This window comes from Lampetra planeri, chromosome 35, assembly GCF_965212315.1.
Source record: "Lampetra planeri chromosome 35, kcLamPlan1.2.h2, whole genome shotgun sequence".
Lineage (NCBI taxonomy): Eukaryota > Metazoa > Chordata > Hyperoartia > Petromyzontiformes > Petromyzontidae > Lampetra > Lampetra planeri.
Genome location: NC_136141.1, coordinates 5,185,520 through 5,210,290, shown reverse-complemented (window position 1 = coordinate 5,210,290; position 24,771 = coordinate 5,185,520). Strand labels below are relative to the sequence as shown.

The 24,771-nt window shown below is 55.5% G+C and overlaps 1 protein-coding gene across 1 annotated transcript; it reads left to right on the top strand.

Annotated features, from left to right (window-relative positions):
* Positions 1-6,811: 6,811 nt before the first annotated feature.
* LOC144730310 (palmitoleoyl-protein carboxylesterase NOTUM-like) lies at positions 6,812-24,140 on the top strand. Its single transcript, XM_078611028.1, has 12 exons — positions 6,812-7,392; positions 7,864-8,646; positions 9,969-10,021; positions 11,276-11,371; positions 13,556-13,616; positions 14,881-14,939; positions 15,609-15,711; positions 19,081-19,293; positions 19,398-19,498; positions 20,027-20,174; positions 21,863-21,910; positions 23,696-24,140. Exons 2-12 carry the CDS (start codon positions 7,961-7,963, stop codon positions 24,138-24,140), a joined length of 2,013 nt encoding a protein of 670 aa, XP_078467154.1. The 5' UTR covers positions 6,812-7,392; positions 7,864-7,960.
* Positions 24,141-24,771: the final 631 nt, after the last annotated feature.

The following is a 24,771-nucleotide window of genomic DNA, read 5'->3' as shown; positions in this document are numbered from 1 at the left end:
GAGTCAGTGGAGCGCCGTGGCATTTTTTGGGCGGCTCTGCGACGCTGCGTTCAAGTTTCATTTATAGGGTATAGCCCTGTGAGCCATGCGGCTATTGAGTCGGGTGCAACCGCAACAAACAAAATATGAACAGAGAACATCTTAAAGCGACGGCGCGCAACAGAAACATCCTGGATAAACCAGCAAATCTTCCAGAAAAAACCCCCACCGTATTACAACGTGGAAGCTGCATGCCCCCGTCTCGTTCCACTACGAAGCTCCGTGTCTTCTCGGCCATCCATCGTGCCTTCTGTGCTTGCGAATCGTAGACCCCTTTAAAGGAACATCTGCACCGGCTTGAAACATTTAGGCTGGCCAGCCACCGATCCATCCTGGGGTGTAACCATATGCTGGATTGAGGAACTCATCCGTGAGCTCCTCCGGCAGGCGAGGGTGCGTTGCCTGGGTCATGTATCCCGCATGCCCAGCCACGGAACGCCCAAGTTGTTTCTGTTTTTCCGGATAAAGGGATCTAAACGGACACGACACGGGTGAGATGGACCGATGCAGTACGGAAGGATGTGGAGCTGAGTGGACTTGCCTAAGACTGGTACCAGCGGTATCAAGATCGGCCTTTGTGGAGGAGGAGGAGGCTCGTGAAGGACGCTGCTGCTACTGGGCAGCTGGAGGCAGTCGCCCTCCAACAACAGCGGAGGGCAGAGGAGCGACGCTCACAACAACGAGCGGAGCGACGTGCGGCTAAAACGCAACAAGTTGGAACACTGGCAGAGTCATTGCAGTCAACCAATAACACCTGAGCCTGGTGTCCCGTGAACTCCGTGCCACCAGAGAGCCTTCCATAATTCACGTGACCTCAACGTGCACCTAGCCTGGCACGAGCGCTGTGGTTACGTTGGCTTCCTCTGCCCCCCCCCCCCCACCGGCTCCGTCACTCTTGTGCCCACGCGGGCTTAATAAGTGCTCGCAAACAACACGTGACCCTGAGTGAGCGAGTATAGGTGCCGGTAGGGGTTGATTCTGAGTCATCAATCAACGTGTTTGAGGTGCCGGTGGCACGGGGGGGGGGGGGCGAGGTGGGGGGAGGGGGAGAATGGGGGATTCATAATGGCCATGTCAGATCGAGATACAAACATATACAACCCGAAAAATACAAACACATCCAAGCATACACACAAATATAAACACACACACACACAAACATTTATATGTAAACACACACAGTAAAAATACAGCTCCCTCCCCCCTTTCGTCGACGCAGGCTGTTGGGGAAAGTGCGACAGCAAGCACGGATGAAGGCCGGAACTGCGCAGGATGAGGAGGGTGTGACACAGCCGCCTTTGTCTCCCCAACGCAGGCGCACACAAACGAACACAAACGAACACAAAGACAACGATCCCCCGTATAGCCTACAACAGACTGTTGGGAGCAAACGCTGTTAGCGAGTAGCACCTACGAAGACTGGCACGACACACGAGGGGGTGGGTGGCCAACATCACGCCCGGCCGCCTTTGTCTCCCCCCTGGCGATGTTTACACACCGCACCAGGTACTCGTTTTGAGGTTGAGTTGACTTAGGGGAAGCCCAGGATCAGTTCAGATAATCGGTGTGCCGTACTGCTTACGTGACTACCCTTACTATTTGGAATGTGTCGGGTGGTGGCGGGTTTAACGACACATTTATATATTTACGCGATCTTACTCAATAAAGCGGTGTGGCCGCGAGCGGGAACCGAACCCGGGGGGCCAAGTTCGTAGTGCTGCGCGCTAACCCGCTACACCACCGCTCCCCACAAACACACAACAACAACAACCGCCATTCGCCACTGAGTGGCGGTGACGTCACCACGACGCTTGTGCCAGGCGAGGTGCACCTTGAGGCCACGTGAAGTGTCGAACGCCCGCTGGCAGGAGGTCACGGGGCAGACCCAGGTGCCACGGGTCGACTGACTGAGATGACTGAGACGACTGGTTGATGCACCACCTGTGCCCCCTACTGTGCCAACTTGCTCTGCTTTAGCCACCCGGCGCTCCGCTCGTTGTTGTGAGCGTCGCTCCTCCGCCCTCCGTTGTTGTTGGAGGGCGACTGCCTCCAACTGCCCAGTAGCGTCCTCACGAGCCTCCTCCACTGAGGCCGATCTTGACACCGCTGGTAGCAGTCATCGGCAAGTCCACTCAGCTCCACGTTCTCCTGTACCACATCACTCAATCTCTTCTTTAGCCCGTGCCGCGCCCGTTTAGCCCCCTCGATCCGGCCGAACTAAAGCTGTTTCGGCATGCGGTGGCTGGGCATGCGGGCTACATGACCCAGCCACCGCAGCCTTTGCCTGCCGGAGGAGCTCACCGATGGGACTTTTGCCCAGTTCTTTCAAAGATTTGTAAGCTCCTCACACAATCCAGCCTGGTTTAACCCAGGATGGATCGTAGGCAGGCCAGCCTAAATGTTTCTAACCGGCGAAGATGCTCCACAGACACACACACACAGACACGCACAAAGACAAAGATCCCCTGTATAGCCTTAAAAGACTGTAGGGGCAAGTGCTGTTAGCGAGCACCTATGAAGCCCGGAACGGTACACGAGGGGGTGGGTGGCCAGCACCACGCCCGACCGCCTTTGTCACACACGCACACACACACACACAGACACGCACACACATACACAGACACGCACACACATACACAGACACGCACACACATACACAGACACACAGACACGCACACACATACACAGACACGCACACACATACACAGACACGCACACACATACACAGACAAAGATCCCCCGTATAGCCTAACAGACTGTAGGGGCAAGTGCTGTTAGCGAGCACCTATGAAGGCCGGAACGGTACACGAGGGGGTGGGTGGGCCAGCACCACGCCCGACCGCCTTTGTATCCCTAGCGGCGATGTTTACACACCGCACCAGGTACTCATTTGAGGCTGAGTCGACCTAGGGGAGGCCCAGAACCGGTTCAGATAATCGTCACTGGTGTTTGCCATGAGCGGGAATCGAACCCGGGTCGCCAAGTTCGTAGTGCAGCGCGCTAACCGCTACACATACACAGACACGCACACACACACACACAGACACGCACACACATACACAGACACGCACACACATACACATACACAGACACGCACACACATACACAGACACGCACACACATACACATACACAGACACGCACACACGCACACACAGACACGCACACACATACACAGACACGCACACACATACACATACACAGACACGCACACACGCACACACATACACAGACACGCACACACACACACAGACACGCACACACATACACATACACAGACACGCACACACATACACAGACACGCACACACATACACATACACAGACACGCACACACGCACACACAGACACGCACACACACACACAGACACGCACACACATACACATACACAGACACGCACACACATACACAGACACGCACACACATACACATACACAGACACGCACACACATACACAGACACGCACACATATACACATACACAGACACGCACACACGCACACACAGACACGCACATGCGGCGCGTGACGCCCGCGCGTGTGCACGGCTCTCTCTCTCTCGGGTGTTCACATCGGTGGCGTGGGGGGCGGGGGGTGGAGGGTGGGTAAGTGGGGGCACCCTGCCCCCCACCCCACACCCATCAATTAAAATCAAATCTCCACATCGTTTGGGTTTAATTAGCGCTGTTTACAGGAAACGTCTTAGTGGATGTGGAAGGATTTAGAGGAGGGGAGGGGGGGGTTTGGGGGTGCCAGGGATGTCTGTGTCTCCATCCGCAGCTCCCCCCCACCCCATCCGGGTGGTGCAGCTGCAGTCCCCCCCCCTTATCCCACCCCTCCCCCGCCCCTCCCCCGCGCCACATGAAAGCGCGGCTGCCGCTTAATTGCTCACTTTGAAGTTTTTGTGTACGCGGAGGGGCGGGGCTGTGGGCCCGAGGGGAGGGGCCTCATGTGTGTCAGGGCGGGGGGGGGGATACCCCCGAACCCCCCCCCCCCCTACGGCTGCCGCGTGCTCAGTGCGGGACCCGGCAACTTTAGAGGGCACCGCGCGGCGCGGTGGGAGCGGTGGCGCTGCGGTTAGCGCACTGCGCTGTCAGCTCTGAGCGGAGTTCGACTCCAGGCGACAGTGGCCGTTCTCGTCCGGCGTGGGATGAAAAGAGCCGGAGGACCCGGAGAAGAATCCACGCGACCGCAGGGAGAAAGATGCCAACTCCAAATGTGCAACAGGCGTCAAGGGTTCAACGGTTTGGGAGTGGAGACGGCCCCATGGGTGTGCCCGCGTTGAACCAAATGCGGACCAAAAGATTCGCACCTCGCAGACCGGGCCGCGTAGCTGATGGGATGCGTACAGAACAACAACAACAACAACAAACAACAACAACCAGCATTTTCTTGGTTCTTTCGGTAAAGTCACGTAGAAGGGAAATAATAAAATAATAAAAATAAAACATAATAAAATATTATTTTATTATTTCCCTTCTACGTGACTTTACCGAAAGAACCAAGAAGATGAATTCCTGCAGTCACGAAAGCTTTAAATCGAAATATAACAACCAGCATTGTTTTGTTTTACGCGAAGAGACAGAAACCCGTGGAGCGATTTTGTCATTCGCCAATGGGCGATGTGGAACCTTCCGATTCGCGAACGAATGGGAACTTTGGTGCTACGCGGTTCCTGTTGATTGTTGGTCAGATGACAGAAGCCCCCCCCCCCCGGGTGGTGCGGTGGTTGACACTCGTGCCTCACAGCAAGAAGGAACCCTGGGTTCGACTCCCGACTCGGGCACCCTTGCCTCTCCGCGCGTGGAGTTAGTACGCTCACTCCCCCTGTTCTGCATCGGGGGCTTTCCGCGTTGTCGGAATTCCTCCCATAGCCGGCGAAATGAAAAAAGCACGCAGCGTAACTGGCATCGCAATGCTCAAACGTATCTGCAAATTCATTTGGATTGCTCACGACACCAACATCAGCCCTTTACTGTGGACATTTGGCAGGGCTCTCCTTAAAAAAAAAGTTTTGAGACTCTGTGTGACTTTCCTAGGTGAACACGTGGGAGAATAATCATACTACTTTTAATGAACTGGAGTGTGTGGCCCATATTTGTTACTTATCGGTCATAATCTGATCAATACATGGGCGCCGTATCAATAACGACGTCTGTGTAAAGGTGACAATCTGGTCAGGTGGTGTCAATAATGTTGGCATGAAACTTGCACCACGTGGCAGAAACCCACGGAAAACGTGTAACTCAACACGAATACGTGGAGAAAAGACACATCAGCAATGTCTCCTTCTCATCTCCCGTCTCTCCGCTTCAAAAACATGTTCAGTTTCTGACCCATCCCATCAGGCAGCCGCACGGAATCCCTTCACCGCGAGTTGGAGGTGGGGGGGGGGGGGGTGCTTGGGCAGGACACGTACAGTATGTTGAACTTCTTTCGCACCGTACGTAGCCAACCGCGCTAATCGGAGGTGCGTGGGAAAGGACAACAGACTAAACACAAAAAGCAGCTCTAAAGAAATGCCCTTTCAATCGCGATTGAAAAGCGCATCGCTCCGCATCGGAAGGAAGAGCGTTCCAGACGGCCGTAGGAGCGCATCTGAAAGCGCTCGATGCGGTGACCTCCCTTAGTCCGATGGCTGTAGCCCACGACGACGACGGGCCGAGTTGGCGTCATGGTTCACGCACCACGACGAGACCAGCGAGGTGTTTGCGGTTCACTTGCCTGCGGGCAACGCGTGAGGCGCTCACGAGCGCGACCCGACGACGCATTCGTCGTCGTTTATGGGCACTCGCTCGCGCGCACCGCACGCGCGCGTGACGTGTGGATCATTCACTCGCATGGGCCGCTAAGTGTCGTTGTTGTTGTTATCGTTGTTGTTGTTGTCGTCGTTGGGTGCATTGAGAGCCGTGGCGAGTTGTCGATGCCCTGCAGCTGCGGCATCTGCCGGGTCCGCTTCTCCTCGCGTGCAGCAGCAGCAGGAGGAGGAGGAGGAACCTCGACCCATTAGCGGCGATCAGAGGGACAATTAAAGAGCCCCCCCCCCCCCGCGCTTCCCCCCCTTTTACCCCCACAGTTAATTGGTCGCCAGCCCTCCCCGCCAATAGCGTGCCCCCACCCCCCCTCCTCCTCCTCCTCCATAGCAACCACCGCACGTGGGGATGGGGAACAAGAGGGAGGGGCGGGTGGAATGGGGGAAGGGTGGGGGGTAGATTGTGAGGGAGGGAGGGGGGGAATGAGTTCCCTGTGCCCATCTCCAGGTGTCTCCCCCCCCCACCCCCCGTGGGGAGGGGCAGTGGGTAGGGGGTTGTTACCTGTCTCACCGGATGTGTGGGGAGGGGTTCTGTGTGTATGGGGGTAGTGAGGGGGGGGACAGCCCTCTCCCGCTCGCCTGGTATCGTTTATCAGAGTCCACAGGTGCGCGCGGTCGCTGTTTGAAGTGGCCGCTCATTAGGGGTTCGATAGCTTTAAACACTGGCAGGTGATGGTGATGGCGATGGTGATGGCGATGTTGTCAGCAACATCAACACGACGACCGGCATCGGTGTCACGACCATCAACCACCACCAAGAAGCATAATAATAATCACTACCATCATCAGCAGCAGAAGCATCAACATTCACCATCAGCAACAAGAACATCGACAACGCATTCAGCGTCATCAACAGAATCATCAACAAACGCACCATCTCCTTCATCAGCAACATCACCGCCATCGCCCACCCGCCTACGCCTCCACCCGGGGGAGTTCCCCCCCCCATTCCACATTCCCACAGCTCCCCTCCCCTGACTCTCGCCCCCTTCAAAAACTCTCTCTCTCCTCCTCCTCTCTTTCCTCCTCCTCCTTCCAGCACCACTCGGACGCGGGGCGAGACTGGACAAAGTCTGTTTCGTATGCAGTGGCGACATCCTTCCTCACCCATGGACACCCTGCTTCATTCATAATCACCCTGCATCGTGTATGGGCACCCTGCCTCATCCATAGACACCCTGCCTCCTCCATAGACACCCTGCCTCATCCATAGACACCCTGCCTCATCCATAGACACCCCTGCCTCATCCATAGACACCCCTACCTCATCCATAGACACCCTGCCTCATCCATAGACACCCCTGCCTCATCCATAGACACCCTGCCTCATCCATAGACACCCCCTGCCTCATCCATAGACACCCTGCCTCATCCATAGACACCCCTGCCTCATCCATAGACACCCCTGCCTCATCCATAGACACCCCTGCCTCATCCATAGACACCCCTGCCTCATCCATAGACACCCTGCATCATCCATAGACACGCGGACTAGCTCGACTCTTCTCACTGAGACGTCGACTCTACCATAGAGACCTCTAATCGTGAGTACCCGCGGTGATTCGTGCCCACATTGTGCTGATGTGTGGTGGTGGTGGTGATGGTGGTGGTGATGGTGGTGCTGATGGTGTTTTGGTGGTGATGATGGTATAAGGTAATACTAACGGTATGATTCGTGCCCACATTGTGCTGATGTGTGGTGGTGGTGGTGCTGATGGTGTTTTGGTGGTGATGATGGTATAAGATAATCCTAACGGTCATGATTGTGCTGTTGTTGACGGTGATGATTATTGCGCTGATGATGATGATGTTGTTGATACTGATGGTGGTGATGATGATGGTTGTGCTGTTGCTGTTGATGCCAGTGATTGTGCTGTTGTTGATATTGATGGTGATGCTAGTGGTTGTGCTATTGCTGATGATGTTGTTGACACTGATGGCGATGAAGATGGTTGTTGCTGCTGCTGATGATGATGTTGTTAATGCTGCTGCCTGTCCTCTTCCGCCTGCTGCAGTTACTGGCAGAAGCGGCAGCAGCATCATCATCAGCAGCATCATCAGCAGCATCATCATCAGCATCATCATCATCAGCAGCAGCAGGAGGCGCCAGCAATGTCTCCCCCGCGCGTCTGGCCGCTGCTCGTGGCCCTCGCGATCCTCCCCGCGCCACTCCCCGGGTCCCCCGCGGCTCCCTCGGGCCCCGCGTCCCCGTGGCCTCATCCTCGCCGCACCTCCTGGCGGGGAGGGCCCAACGTGGCCGCGCGGCGCCACCGAGACCAGAGGCCCCCACGCGGCCACGGGCAGCACGGGCCAAGCGGCGGGGAGGACATGCAGGCACTAAACCGCGCCGGGGGGCCCGGGGGCGCCGTGGGGACTGGGGGGGCCGGGGCTGTAAGGATGGACCCTTGGAATCATCATCATCATCAGCAGCATAATCAGCAGCATCATCAGCAGCATCATCAGCAAAGACCTCCGAAGCTGCCCGTTGGAATGGCCCAACATTCTCGTCAAGCGGCATCTGGCGTGAAGGTGGCATCGGCTGCCGCGGCTGCACCGGTCATGAAGAGCCCAGCGGCAGGCAAAGCCGCGGAACGGGAGCCGAGGGAGCCGGCGGCGGAGTGGCTGAGCGCGCAGCTGGGCAGCCTGGCGCGCTCCCTGCACGCGTGCGGCGGCGGTGGCGGCGGCGGCGGCGGTGGTGGTGGCAGCGGCGGCGCGGCGGAGCGCGGGGCGGAAGCGATGCGGCTGCGATTCCTCGGCAGCGGCAGAGAAGTCACTTGTAACGACGGCAGCCCCGCCGGGTGTGTGCGCGGCAATCCCCCCCCGCCCCCCACTATTCCCCCCCCCGCCCCCCACTATTCCCCCCCCCACCACCCCCCCCCCACTACCCCCCCCCCCCAACTACCCCCCCCCCCCCAACTACCCCCCCCCCCCACTATCCTCCCGCCGCCCACTATCCCCCCGCCCCCCACTATCCACCGCCCCCCCCATGCCCCCCCATCCCCCCGCCCCCCATCCCCACCCCCCCCCCACCATCCACCCCCCCCCCACCACCCATCCTCCCCACCACCCCCCCCTTACCACGACCATCCCCCCCACTACCACCATCCCCCCCGTCCACCACCCCACCACGATCCCCCCGCCCGCCTGCCCACCACCCCACCACCATCCCCCCCGATCGCCCGCCCACCCCCCCACCACCATCCCCCCCGATCGCCCGCCCACCCCCCCACCACCATCCCCCCTGCCCACCCCCCCATCCCCCCCGCCCACCTCCCCATCCCCCCCGCCCACCCCCCCACCACCACCATCCCCCCGCCCACCCCCCCCACCATCCCCCCATCCACCCCTCCACCATCCCTCCCAACCCCCCGACCACCCCCCACCCCCTCGCTAATCGCGAATTCTCACGGATGGTCCCGTTTGGTCTACACCTGTCCCCAAGTGGAGGTCCCTTTTATAATAATCACGAACGTTCAATGATTGGTCCCCCCCTTCAATCGCTGCTGATTATCTCCAGCGTCCACCCGTGGTCTCCAATGGCCCCTGATACCTGTGCATTGCAGAGGTGTGGACTCGAGTCATGTGACTTGGACTCGAGTCAGACTCGAGTCATGAATTTGATGACTTGCGACTCGACTTGGACTTGCATAACAATGACTTTGTCCCACCTATGAGATGTGGACTCGAGTCATGTGACTTGGACTCGAGTCAGACTCGAGTCATGAATTTGATGACTTGCGACTCGACTTGGACTTGCATAACAATGACTTTGTCCCACCTCTGGTGCATTGTCCTCTGTGGTCTTGAGTGATATCCGGTGTTCACTGATGGACTTCAGTAGCCACCAATGCTTCCTCATCATCCATTATGGCCTATAGCTCCTATAGGCTCCTGACCAGCATGCCCGTTGATGGGCCCCAATAGTTCCTGATGGTCTCCGACATACCCCGACCGGTCTCTGACAGTCCCCAACATTCCTTGGTGGTGGTGGGGGGGGGTGTGTTCTGAATACGATCCCCTAATTCCTTAACCCTAAAATCCAGAACAAAGTCCCTGGAGACCCCCGCAACGACCCCTTGTTTAACCGCTGATCCCTGTCCCCCCCCCACCCTGCAAACAGGTATTATATCCGCAAGTCGGAGGGCAGCAAGCGGTGGCTGATATTCCTTGAAGGTGAGGAGGCCGCCGGTCCCATCGCACGCTCGACCTTGACCCCATGACCTCAACCCTGACCTTTCCCCCTGTAGTGGGTCTCTGGGTCACCGTGGGTTGTACGTTTGCCTCGATGTCAGTAAATTGGGGGGGGGGGGGGGGGGGTCTCTGTGCGAGTCTCTGCGTCTATTTGTTTGCAGGCCGGCACTGCATGCGCACGTGTTGTGCTGCAAAGGGCCAGCTGCCACTGGGGGTGGGGGGTGGGGGGGGGGTTACCCGCGGGATGAGATGTAAGGCGCTTTGAGTTGCTGAGGAATTTTAGTCTCTTCCTCCTAATGGATTTATCCACCCGCGTGGCTCGGCGGAGGAGCGGCAATCGGAAAGGTCGCGAGGTCAAAAACCCTATTCTTAGGTTTTTTCGGTAAAGTCACGTAGGTAAAAAAAGTTCTTACTTGATACAGCAATCGTGCTGTGACGGTTCCACCTGAAGATGGAAGCTTGTGTTGCCTCCGAAACGTCGTGATTTTAATTTTATTTTAATTTTACTTTTATTAATTTTAATTTTAATTTTTTACCTACGTGACTTTAACGGAAAAAAAAAGTAAGAATATGAATCCTTGCAGTCACGAAAGCTTCAAATCTAGAGTCAAAAACCCTGTTTGGGAGGGAGGGGGTTGACTCGGCCCATCATTGTCACTCCGAGTTCGGTAAAACGAGTACTATGTCAGTTCAAGGATCATCACGTGAACTCCGGTCATTCTCGCAGCAGCAGCAGCAGCGGCTTTTTGGCGAGTGGTCGAACAAAGATGGTCACCGCATTGCGGCGCGTTTTAACAGATGCCCGTCTGGAACGCTCTTCCTTCCGTTGCTAGAAAGCCACTGGAGCTATGCACTTTTAAATCATCTAGATTGACAAACTCATTTCTTGAGAACTGTTTTTTTTGTGTTTAGTTTGTTGTCCTTCCCCCGCACCTCCAGTTAGCACGGTTCGCTACGTACGGTGCGAAAGAAGTTCAACACACATACATAAGTATGTAACGACTCGCACCCGCCATAGGAATGTGGAATTTCCACTGCTGGCTCAGGGCTGTAAACAGGCGACAAGCACCGATGCCTCGCTGCTCGTTTGGTGATGACGCTGCCCCCTCTCCCCCCTTCTCCCCCCCTCTCCCCCCTCTTCTCTCCCCCCTCTTCTCTCCCCCCCCGCTCACCCCCCCTCTCCCCCCCATCTCCCCCTCTCCCCTTCTCCCCCCCCCCTCTCCCCCGCCCCCACAGGAGGCTGGTATTGCCACAGCAGGGAAAGTTGCGATGCGCGATTCGCGTCCCTCCATCATCTCATGAGCTCGGCCGACTGGCCCCACACGCGCACAGGTGAGCAAGGAGGAGGAGGAGGAGTGGGTGCCACGTGACCACCCGGCCCCCTCCCCTCTTCGCCCTCATCCCCCCCCACGCCACCAACCCCCACGTGGAGTGTGACGGTTCACCAGCAGTGACTGTTGCGGTGACGCCTGCCGCTGCTGTAGAGACGCCGTGAGCCGAGACGTCTTCCGCAGCGTTGCGCGTGTCGAAACAACAATGATGCGCGCTGCTGCGACGGTGGACAACTCCCACGAGGTCGTGTGGCTGATGGGATGTGTTTTCAAAAAACTAAATATGTCGAGGGACAGACGTGTAAAATAACTCCACAAACTAAACTTTCAAAAACGAAACTTTTTATTTTAACTAAACTTTTTTTTTATTTAAAGCTTTCGTGACTGCAGGGATTTATCTTCTTCTTGGTTCTTTCGGTAAAGTCACGTAGAAGGGAAATAATAAATAATAAAAATAAAACATAACTTTATTATATTAAATTTCCCTTCTACGTGACTTTACCGAAAGAACCAAGAAGATAAACTTTTTTAGTTTAACTAAAAACTAAACTTAAAAAAATTGTTATTTTACCAGATAAGGCACACGGAGCGAAATCGCTCTTTTCCCGAAGCGACGATAGCTCAACAAAGTGGTGTATCATCATCCTGTGGAAGTGTACAGCAGCTACGCACTCGAAACCCCCCCCCCACCACCACAGCCGCTACAATACGTGCACAGACCCTGCTCCTCTGTTGCTATTGGCGTTGATTTTGTTGTTGACGCTATTGTTGTTTTTGATGCAATCGTCGCTATTGTTGTTATTGTTGTTGGTGACACTATCGTCGCTGTTGTTGTTATTGTTGGTGACGCTATTGTTGTTGTTGACACAATCGTCGCTATTGTTTTTATTGTTGGTGACGCTATTGTTGTTGGTGACACTATCGTCGCTGTTGTTGTTATTGTTGGTGACGCTATTGTTGTTGTTGACACAATCGTCGCTATTGTTTTTATTGTTGGTGACGCTATTGTTGTTGGTGACACTATCGTCGCTATTGTTGTTATTGTTGTTGACGCTATTGTTGTTGTTGACACAATCGTCGCTATTGTTTTTATTGTTGGTGACGCTATTGTTGTTGGTGACACTATCGTCGCTATTGTTGTTGTTATTGTTGGTGACGCTATTGTTGTTGGTGACACTATCGTCGCTATTGTTGTTATTGTTGTTGACGCTATTGTTGTTGTTGACACAATCGTCGCTATTGTTTTTATTGTTGGTGACGCTATTGTTGTTGGTGACACTATCGTCGCTATTGTTGTTTTTATTGTTGGTGACGCTATTGTTGTTGGGGTGAGGCGGTGCAGGGCTGGGTTGCATAGTTCAACCCCTCCTTAATCCGAATCAAAACAACTTTGAAGAGACTTTCAGGGGCACGCTGACATCGCTGTGATGTGACGTCTGTTTTGTCTCTCTCCCCCCGTGGTTCCTCTCCCCCCGTGGTTCCCCTCCCCACGTGGTTCCTCTCCCCCCGTGGTTCCCCTCCCCCCGTGGTTCCCCTCCCCACGTGGTTCCTCTCCCCCCGTGGTTCCCCTCCCCCCGTGGTTCCCCTCCCCACGTGGTTCCCCTCCCCCCGTGGTTCCCCTCCCCACGTGGTTCCTCTCCCCCCGTGGTTCCCCTCCCCCCGTGGTTCCCCTCCCCACGTGGTTCCCCTCCCCCCGTGGTTCCCCTCCCCACGTGGTTCCTCTACCCCCGTGGTTCCCCTCCCCACGTGGTTCCTCTACCCCCGTGGTTCCCCTCCCCCCGTGGTTCCCCTCCCCACGTGGTTCCCCTCCCCCCGTGGTTCCCCTCCCCCCGTGGTTCCCCTCCCCCCGTGGTTCCCCTCCCCACGTGGTTCCCCTCCCCCCGTGGTTCCTCTCCCCCCGTGGTTCCCCTCCCCACGTGGTTCCCCTCCCCCCGTGGTTCCCCTCCCCCCGTGGTTCCCCTCCCCCCGTGGTTCCCCTCCCCCCGTGGTTCCTCTCCCCCCGTGGTTCCCCTCCCCCGTGGTTCCCCTCCCCCCGTGGTTCCCCTCCCCCGTGGTTCCCCTCCCCCCGTGGTTCCCGTCCCCCCGTGGTTCCCGTCCCCACGTGGTTCCTCTCCCCCCGTGGTTCCCCTCCCCCCGTGGTTCCTCTCCCCCCGTGGTTCCCCTCCCCCCGTGGTTCCGGCTGCAGGGAATGGTATCCTGTCTCCGCGCCCCGAGGAGAACCCGCACTGGTGGAACGCAAACACCGTGTAAGTGGCGAGGGGGTTTGGGCGGCTGAGTCTCAAGACTCGCTTTCAGGAGGGTCCTACCAAGTTTTTTTTTACAGAAGAGGGGCGATGCTGCTGCTGCTGCTGTGTGTGGTCCCAATTGATAAATTCGCAACCGGTCCTGGGCCTTCCCTAGGTCGGCTCAGCCTCAAGTGAGCACCTGGCGTGGTGTGTAAACGCCAGCAATGGGGAGACAAAGTCGGCCGGGCGAGGCGCTGTCCAACCAACCCCCTCGTGTGCCATGCCGGGACCTTCATTAGTGCCCGCTCTCGGCACTTGCTCCATCGGTCTGTTAAAAGTCGACACGGGGGGGGGGAGGGGGGGTATATAAATGTGTCGTCAAACCTGCCACCACTCAGCCGATTAGTAAGGCTTGTCACGTGAACAGAACGAGCCAATTCGTCACTAGTACAGTGCACCGGTGTGTTGGAGAGCCAAGCCACAACATTTACAATCTGAGTGCGACTTTTTGCCATTAATTACAACCAGCATCATCAGGCGACAGCCAGATTCTCTCCAACGCACCGGTGTGCTGTACTAGTAACGAATTGGCATGCTCTGTTTATGCGACAAACCTTACTAATCGGCTGTGTCGGGTGGTGGCGGGTTTAACGACACGTTTATATATTTACGCGATCTAACCCAAAAAACTCCTGCATTATCGATAACATTGGTCGCGAAAGCCTGGTACGTGTTCAACGGAATTTTTGTAATTTGCCAAATTTGGATGATGCTGGCAAGCGACGCTCTATTCTTCTCGTTGCCGCGAGGGGATGCTTGACATCCACTCTGAAGCATGAGGCGCATGTTTGACGGTGAATACACCCACGGTATTAATCAGGACAGCCCACCAGATTGTAAGTGGACCTCGACAGCAAGCGGTGAATGCACTGCCTCTGGACCACATCACTGCCCAGCCAGAAAGCCTCCGTGTCAAACGGGCGGGGGGGGGGGGTATCTTTATCTTTGTGTGTGTGCAGCAGCGTAGCGGTTAGCGCTACGAGCCTGACGGGCCGGGTTCGATTCCCGCTCTGAACCGGTCCTGGGCCTCCGCTAGGTCGACTCAGCCTCAAATGAGTCCCTGGTGCGATGTGAGCATCGCCACTGGGGAGACAAAGGCGGGCGTGGTGTTGGCCACCCACCCCCTCGTGTGCCGTGCCGGCCTTCATAGGTTTGCTCGCTAAGAGCACTTGCCCCAACGGTGTGCTAAGGCTACACGGGGTATCTTTGTCTTTGTCTGCTGCAGCTTCGTGCCGTACTGCTCGAGCGACGTGTGGAGCGGGAACGCGCCGCGCTCCAGTCGAGGTGAGATCCCCGCCGCAGCGACGGCCTTCACCGAGTCTCGAGGCCTCCGTGATCTGGAGGGGTTCGTGCCGCTCTCGACCCCCCCCCCCGCCCGCGACCCCCCCCCCCGCGCCCGCGACCCCCCCCCCGACCCCCCCCCCCCGACACCCCCCGACCCCCCGCGACCCCCCCCCCCCCGACGCCCACGTGGGTCACCCGGCCGGAACTCAAAATCGCCTTCGGCTCCGTGCGCGCCGGGTGGATTGAGTAGCCGATTTGAGTGGGTCCCTTGGAGGCCAATCGATTCGTGGATATGGATTGCGTGACTTGTTGGTTGAGTGATTGGTTAATGAATTCAATGAGTGGATCGGTTTATTGATTCATCGGTTGCTCGGTGGGTCGAGCCTTTTTGTTGAATGGTTGATCGGTCGCTTGTGTTCGTTGGATGATCCGGGCGACTGGGTGCTTTATTGATCCTCTGATTTTGAGCAGTGGGTTCATTGGTTCAAGTGGCCGATCCTTTTTCAAAACAGCTGATGTGATTATTGGAATGGGCTGGTTGAGCGACTGCTGGATTGGTTAATGAAATAAAAATCATTTTTAAAAAATTCCCTTTTGGGCGTGTGTACATATCCCGTGCGCCCCCCCCCCCGTGCCCCCCCCGGTTACCACCCTCCCCCCTCGCCCTAGGTGGGTACGCGTTCCTGGGGGCGCGGATCCTGCGAGAGGTGGTGGTGGAGCTGGTGAGGCACGGGATGGGTCATGCGCGCACCATCATGCTGGCGGGCAGCAGGTGAGTGAGTGGTGGTTGCTGGTGACGGGGAGCGGCCGCGCTCCAAACCCAGCGGGCCGAGTTCCGATTCCCGCTCGCGGCCAACGCCGGTGACGATTGTCTGAATCGGTCCTGGACCCATCCCCTTGGTCGACTCGGCCTCAAACATCGTCACTAGGGGGGGGGGCAAAGGCGGCCGGGCGTGGTGCTGTTCCAGCCGCCCTCGTCATGTGCCGTGCGGCCCTCGTGAACACTTGCCCGAACAGTCTGTTAAGGCTATACGGGGGATATTTGTCTTTGGTAGCAGGTGGTGGTGGTGGCACGGGGTGGACATTATAACGATAAAACAAATTCAATACGTCAACAGCGGTGTGATGATGATGATGATGATAACGACGACAAACATCGTCAGCCGTGACATTTCCGTTGCTGGATGGCGCCACAGCCCCACCGAGCAGCCCACCGCTCCGTCTCTGCGGCAGCCACTCCGTGCTTAGTCTCCCCTGCCCCCCCGCCGCCACACTCCGCACATTCTCGAGGCGCGTCCTGCCCACGGCCTCTCCACCCGCTCGCTCGCTCGTCTCAATGCGCTCCACGGCGTTGCTTTGTCTTGAGTCCGTTCTGCTGCGACGACGCTCTCCATCGACGCCGCGCTGCTGATGGGACGTGTCAGAACGACTTTGCACCAGTGCCGGATTATCCTAGGAGTAAAAGTAGATGCACGTGTAGTAGCTGCATATGTAGTAGCTGAATATGTAGTAGCTGCACGTGTAGTAGCTGCATGTGTAGTAGCTGCACATGTAGTAGCTGCACATGTAGTAGCTGCATATGTAGTAGCTGAATATGTAGTAGCTGCACGTGTAGTAGCTGCATATGTAGTAGCTGCACGTGTAGTAGCTGCACATGTAGTAGCTGAATATGTAGTAGCTGCACGTGTAGTAGCTGCATGTGTAGTAGCTGCACGTGTAGTAGCTGCACGTGTAGTAGCTGCATATGTAGTAGCTGCATATGTAGTAGCTGCACGTGTAGTAGCTGCACATGTAGTAGCTGAATATGTAGTAGCTGCACGTGTAGTAGCTGCACATGTAGTAGCTGAATATGTAGTAGCTGCACGTGTAGTAGCTGCACATGTAGTAGCTGAATATGTAGTAGCTGCACGTGTAGTAGCTGCACGTGTAGTAGCTGCATGTGTAGTAGCTGCACGTGTAGTAGCTGCACGTGTAGTAGCTGCACATGTAGTAGCTGAATATGTAGTAGCTGCATGTGTAGTAGCTGCATGTGTAGTAGCTGAATATGTAGTAGCTGCACATGTAGTAGCTGCATGTGTAGTAGCTGCACATGTAGTAGCTGAATATGTAGTAGCTGAATATGTAGTAGCTGCACATGTAGTAGCTGCATGTGTAGTAGCTGCATGTGTAGTAGCTGCACGTGTAGTAGCTGAATATGTAGTAGCTGAATATGTAGTAGCTGCACGTGTAGTAGCTGCACGTGTAGTAGCTGCACGTGTAGTAGCTGCACGTGTAGTAGCTGCATGTGTAGTAGCTGCACGTGTAGTAGCTGCATATGGTGTAGCTGAATATGTAGTAGCTGCTACACATGTAGTAGCTGCTACACATGTAGTAACTACGTATGTAGTAGCTACACATGTAGTAACTACATATGTAGTAGCTACGGGCCCCGCACTTTAAAGGGCCCCGCGCTAAATGCTTTCAAGCTGTCAATTCCGGTTCGTTGATTCTGCACTTGCTCTATTACTATAGTACTATACCGCCTTCCACTTTTACGAACTACATGGTATTTAAGACTAGCGATTCTTCGCATTATTTCACTGTATAGCAGATGAAAAATTAAAATTACTTTACAATGCGAGTTCAAATTTTGTGTTTCAATATTTACGTTTTTTTTTTGGCTTAGGGCCCCTTCATAAGATATGCTACAGGCCCCGCGCTAGCATCACCCGGCACGGCTTTGCACGTGCGTTTTTTTCCCTTCTCTCGCGTGGCGACACGGAGACGCGAGCGAGCCGCTGCGTCTGCTTGCGCGCATGCCTCGCGACATCTCCAATCCGCGTGTTCTTCTTCCCCGTCTCTCGCTGCCGTCCCCAGCGAGCTCCGTTCCATCCTTGGGGGGGGGTGCGGGGGGGAGGGGGCTTCCGTTGCATCTTCTCCCGTCAACGCGGCCCTCAAGTTTGTTGTGACTCCGTCAGCGGCGCTTTGAAATCCATCTGGAAAGCCCGACCCGGTTTACCCATTGGCTGGACGTCAGCTGTGCCGCGATTGTGATTTAGTACGCGTGGCTTTGATCACGGTTGGGACTTTCATGCTGCCTTCATCCATCGCGAGTGTAGTGCTCATCATTGCTGCTGCTGCTGCTGCTGTTGTTGTTGTCGGGTTTTTATTGCGTGGATTGTCTAAGCTATGCGTCTCGTTATTCACGTGCAGCGCATTAAAACGTTCTGTTATGAGAGGCGCAGTATAAGATAACGATGGCGATGAAGGTGATGATGATGGTGATGGCGATGATGGTAATGATGAAGGTGATGATGATAATGATGAGCGTATTATGGTTTATGATGAGTATGGTAATGAAGAAGGTGATAATGACGACTATGACGGTGAAGATGGTCATGATGATGAAGATGGTGACGAAGATGGTGATGATGGTGATGATGACGGTGATGATGATGATGGCGATGATGGTAATGATGAAGGTGATGATGATGGTGATGATGATGATGAGTGTATTATGGTGATGATGATGATGATGAGTGTATTATGGTGATGATGATGAGTGTATTATGATGGTGGCGATGATGATGAGTGTATTATGGTGATGATGATGATGAGTGTATTATGATGGTGATGATGATGATGAGTATATTATGATGATGGTGATGATGATGAGTGTATTATGATGGTGGTGATGATGATGAGTGTATGATGATGAGTGTATGATGATGAGTGTATTATGATGATGATGAGTGTATTATGGTGGTGGTAATGATGATGAGTATATTATGATGATGGTGATGATGATGAGTGTATTATGGTGGTGGTGATGATGGCAGTGCCCTGCACGCGGGGCGCCCTTCTCAGCGCTGTCCGCGGCCGTTTCCGTTGCTCCGTCGAGTTTTCAAGATCCGCCCCAGCGCTGTCTCGTCCGCAACATTAACTCCAGACCGCCTTCAGCCGATGTTGTTACTGTTGTTGATGTGGTTGTTCGCCGTTCTTCATTGTTGTGACACCTGTGACGCTTGTGAAGAAGAGCCCATCGGATTCTATCCAGTGTAACTAAATATTCTGATTCGTTTAAAAAAAAAAATCTCTGAGTCGTTGTTGTTGTTGTTGTCGTTGTTGTTGTCGTTGTTGTTGTCTTCCACGTGTGGCTCAGCGCGGGGGGCACGGGAGTGCTGCTGCACCTGGACAGCATGGCCGCCCAGCTCCGTGCCCTGGGGGTCCCTGCCCAGCTGAGGGGGCTCGCCGACTCGGGATGGTTCGTGGAGCGCAGGGGGGGCGGAGCGGCCCCCGGATGCGGAGGGGGGGTCCGGCCCGGGGCCGACTGCGGCCCGGGGGCCCCCGCTCACTCCATGCATCACGCCGTCCGGTGAGGGCGAGGTCACGGGGTCACGGGCATGTGACGTCACAGCCGCGCTCACGTGGTGACCTCACCTGACGTGCACGTGCTCTCTCTCTGCCCGCCGTGCCCAGGTTCTGGAACGGGTCGGTTCCGGAGCGGTGCCGCCTGCATCTCCCCCCGGGGGAGGAGTGGAAATGTTATTTTGGCTTCATCACCTTCCAGACGCTCGCCAGTGAGTGTGCTCACCTACACCCACTCCTACGCACACCTGTACGCGCATCTATTAACACGCCCGTACACACCTGTACGCGCCTGTACGCACACCTGTATACACGACTGTACCAATACCCGCCATTCGCCACGAACTGACGGTGACATCATCATGGCGCCTGTGCCAGGCCAGGTGCACTTTGAGGCCACGTGAAGCGTCGAAGGCTCGCTGACTGACATGAGGTCACGGGACAGACCCAGCAGGTGCCATGGGTTGGCTGACCGAGATGACTCGCAGATGCACCACCAGCTGTACCCCCCACTGTGCCAACTGTACAAAGACAAAGACAAAGACAAAGATCCCCCATATAGCCTTAACAGACTGTAGGGGCAAGTGCTGTTAGCGAGCACCAACTGTACGCACACCTCTACACGCACACCACTCGCCTACCAACCCAACACACCCACCCACCCAACCACCCATTCAGCAACCCACTCACCTACCCAGTCACCCTCCACCCACTCCCCCTGCCCCCTCCCACCCCCCCAGCCCCGGTGTTTGTGGCGCAGTGGCTCTTCGACGAGGCCCAGCTGACCGCCGACAACGTGCAGCTGCTGGGCCCGACTCGGGGCGGCGACCAGCTGCCCTACCTGCGCGAGCTGGGACAGGAGCTGCGCGCCACCCTCCACCCGCTGCCGTGAGTGGCCGCACAAACAGCGCCGGCCACCGCCGGATGGTCCACCGAGAAATGAGTCCACCGCTGAATAGTCGACCATTGAATAGTCCACCACAGATTATTCCACCACTGAAAAGTCCACCACTGAATATTCCACCATTGAATAGTCCACCACAGATTATTCCACCACTGAAAATTCCACCACTGAATATTCCACCATTGAATATTCCACGACCGAATAGTTCACCAACGAATTATTCACCACTAAATAGTCCACCACAGAATAGTCCACCACTGAATTAGTCCACCAACGAATTATTCACCACCGAATAGTCCACCACTGAATTAGTCCACCAACAAATTATTCACCACTGAATAGTCCACCACTGAATAGTCCACCACCGAATAGTCCACCACTGAGTAGTCCACCACTGAATATTCCAACAACGAATTATTCACCGCTACATACTCCACCACCGAATAGAGGCCGTTCACCGACAGGTCCACCGCACGCGGTGCGAGCGGGAAGCGTGGCCTCACAGGGCGTGGTTATAGGGGGAGAGGGAGGGCCAGTGCTGGCTGATTTGGATGGACGCTCTGCTCTGAGGAAGGACCGTTTCCCGAAACGTTACAGAGGGGGGAGGGTGAGGGATGACTGGGTGGGCACTGTTTCTGTCATCCGCGAAGGCGCAGCGGAGTTGTTGAGGCGCGAGGCCTGCGAGTGGCACCGCTGCCCCCTGGCGGCCGGGCCGGGGAGCGAGGCCCCGGGCGGTAAGGAGACACGTGGGGCACAGCAGAGACGGGCAGCGGCTCGCGAGTGAACATGCCTATGTCATGCGTCGTGTGCGGTGCCGGATTATCCTCGTAGCAAAAGTAGCTACATATGTAGTAGCTACGGGCCACGCACTTTCAAGGTCCACCCGCGCAAAATACTTTCAAGCTATCAATTGCGTATTCTTTGGGTCTTTCGGTAAAGTCACGTGGATAGATTTCGATTTAAAGCTTTCGTGACTGCAGGGATTCATCTTCTTGGTTCTTTCGGTAAAGTCACGTAGAAGGGAAAATTGTTTTATTATGTTTAAAATGTATTATTTTATTATTTCCCTTCTACGTGACTTTACCGAAAGAACCAAGAAAATCACGTGGATAGGTTCAAAGAAAATAACAAAAATCGACGACGTTTCGATCGCAACACAAGCGTTCGTCATCAGGAAAAGGTGACCGATCGAAACGTCGTAGAGGGGACCGGAGTGCCCAGAGAGAAGTCAGCGCCAGCGCGCTGTGTGCGATGGAGAGACCCAGAACCCACTCCGCTGTGCTTCCATCCCACCCAGTGCCGGATGAAGCGAGTGCGGGCCCTGCAGCACATGTTATAAAGGGGCCCTATATTAAAAAAAAAAACACGTAAATATTGAAACACAAATTTTTTACTTGCAAAGTAAAATAATTGTGTTTTTTCATTTGCTATACAGCCACAGATAATACGACAAATCGCTAACCTTAAACACCCAGTCGTTCATAAAAGTCGAAGGCAGTATAGTACTGTAGTAATCGAGCAAGTGCAGAATCACTGAACCGGAATCGATAGCATTTAGCGCGGGGCCCTTGAAAGTGCGGGGCCCGTAGCATTTGTAACTTGCGTTCATTTGTTTAGCTGCCCGTTTACATTTGTCGTGTATCTCTGTGTGGCCGTGTATTTGTTCATGCAGGGCGGTCTTCTCTCCCGCGTGCCTCGCTCACACGCTTATCACGAGCAGGTAAGACTCGTCTGCGATGCAGCAACATCATCATCATCATCATCACAATCCTCATCACCGATGCAGCAACATCATCATCATCATCATCACAATCCTCATCACCGATGCAGCAACAACATCATCATCATCATCATCACAATCCTCATCACCGATGCAGCAACATCATCATCATCATCATCACAATCCTCATCACCGATGCAGCAGCAACATCATCATCATCATCATCACAATCCTCATCACCGATGCAGCAGCAACATCATCATCATCATCACAATCCTCATCACCGATGCAGCAGCAACATCATCATCATCATCATCACAATCCTCATCACCGATGCAGCAACATCATCATCATCATCACAATCCTCATCACCGATGCAGCAGCAACATCATCATCATCATCACAATCCTCATCACCGATGCAGCAGCAACATCATCATCATCATCATCACAATCCTCATCACCGATGCAGCAACATCATCATCATCATCACAATCCTCATCACCGATGCAGCAACATCATCATCATCATCATCACAATCCTCATCACCGATGCAGCAGCAACATCATCATCATCATCACAATCCTCATCACCGATGCAGCAACATCATCATCATCATCATCACAATCCTCATCACCGATGCAGCAACATCATCATCATCATCATCATCACAATCCTCATCACCGATGCAGCAACATCATCATCATCATCACAATCCTCATCACCGATGCAGCAACATCATCATCATCATCACAATCCTCATCACCTTCGTCACTTTCATCACCATCATCACAATCTTCATCACCATCATCACAATCATCATCATCACTAACACCATCATCTTCATTGGGTTCCTTTTTAGAAAGAGGTCAGAGGTCAGCGTGCTCTGCCGGCACCGCTGGGACCCTGGGTTCGTATACCGGTTTCAGCCGCTGCCTGTGATTAGAACCGGGTTCTCAAAGTGCATTGAGTTGGGTTGACGGTGTCGACCCGTTTATCAATGACTGCGCAAAACAAACCATCGCAATGCATTTAGGTTTTGGTTTAATTTTGGCTCAAAGTCAACACTAATAATTACAAATAACGGTTTGACTGTCAACGTAGTCGCTTTTATTCTCGGTGGCAGTGTGGGTGGCAAGTGCCACTCCCTCCTGCGTGGACCAGAGGTCACTCGTGGGGGCCTCGGAGCTAGTTCTGCGACATCCACTTCCGATCTCTAACGCGGAAAAGGGTCGCGCCGCTGTTGTGCGACATTTCCCAACGGGTTATTCGTCGCGTGACGACGCGACGCCGATTGCGCAATGGCACGTAAAATTGTGGATGACAAATTCAAATCCTCACTGTTGGCGTGGTACAGCTGCTACTGCTGCTGCTGTTGTCAATGCTGCGCTGTAGATATTGCTCGCGGCTCGCAGCTGAAGCTCATCGCCCGTCGCCTGGGCCACTCTCGCACTCTCCCTGTCTCTCTCTCTGTCTCTCTCTGTCTCTCTCTGTCTCACTCTCTCTGTCTCTCTCTGTGTCTCTCTCTGTCTCTGTCTCTCTCTCTGTCTCTCTCCCTCTCTCTCTGTCGCTCTTTCTCTGTCTCTCTCTGTCTCTCCACGAACGTCCATTCGCCACCTCCTCTCACGTCACTCCACCGCATCCTCCCATCTCCACCTCCATCTCCTCCTCCAGCTCGGTGCAGTTGGCTGATAGCTTTCTGCTGCACCCCCCCCACTCTCCCCACCCCTCTCACACTTCCCCCTCCATCTACCCCCCCTGTACCACCCCCTCCCCCGCTCCCTAGTGGCTGGGCTGACGTCCAGGTGAAGGGGCTGACGCTCCCTCGCGCCCTGCAGTGCTGGGAGCAGAGCCTCCAGCACGCGGCGTCCCGAAACGGCACCCAGCAGCAGCAGCAGCAGCAGCCGGCTGCGGAACGGTCACCACCCGCCGTTGGCAGCGGCGTCGCTGGCGAGGGGGGCAGCAGCAGCAGCGGCACCAGCGCCTCGTCCTCCACCCCGGCGGAGCGGTGGGCAGCGGCGGCCCCGGCGCCTTGCGCCTTCCGCGCCGTCGACAGCTGCCCGTGGCCGCACTGCAACCCGAGTTGCCCGGCGCTGCGCGACGCGCTCACGGGCCAGGAGGTGAGCGCCATCGCCTTCCTCACCCAGCTGGGCTTCGACGTGCGCAGCATGGCCTCGCAGCTCGGCATGGACCCCGACACGCTGCTCAACGTGCTCAGCGACGGCACATAGGGGTGGGGGCGGGGGTGAGGGTGGGGGGAGTTGTGCGGGGAGGGGGGGGCCGAGGGGCCTGGGGGAGGGGGCTGCGGCCGCCGACCAACACGGAGACGCGGAGGGAGCCGTGCGGAGGACTCGGTGGGTTTGGAACGTGGCGTTGGGAGGACGCGAGCCGCCGGGTGGAGCGAAACGTCGGACATCGTGTTGAGCAGCACAGAGCGGTACAACCAGAAAACCACATCGGCGTGCGAATCACCCCCCTGCCCCCCCCCCCTTTATCCTGCTATCTACAAAATCGTTCCAGACGTCTGTGTGTTCGTCACTCACGAAAAATCACGGATAACGGGACGAATCATGCGCCTCCAGATAATCCGACCCTCGGGTGGCATTGTAAGAGGGACACGAGGGTGACTTTAGCTGCTGGGTGACTCTCACGCTGCTGCTGGGTGCACTGCCCCCCCCCCCTCCCCCGCGAGACCCACCAAATTGATATTGATATTTACCAGAGGTAAGTATATTGAATGTTGTTTTATTAATGTAGCGCCCAGTGGAGGCAGCTTGGAGTTCTAGGACCGCCCTCCTTGGGCTGCATCTGAGTGCCGGGGAAGAAGCGGAAAGAGAAGTGTGGGTGAGTGAGTGGGTGGGT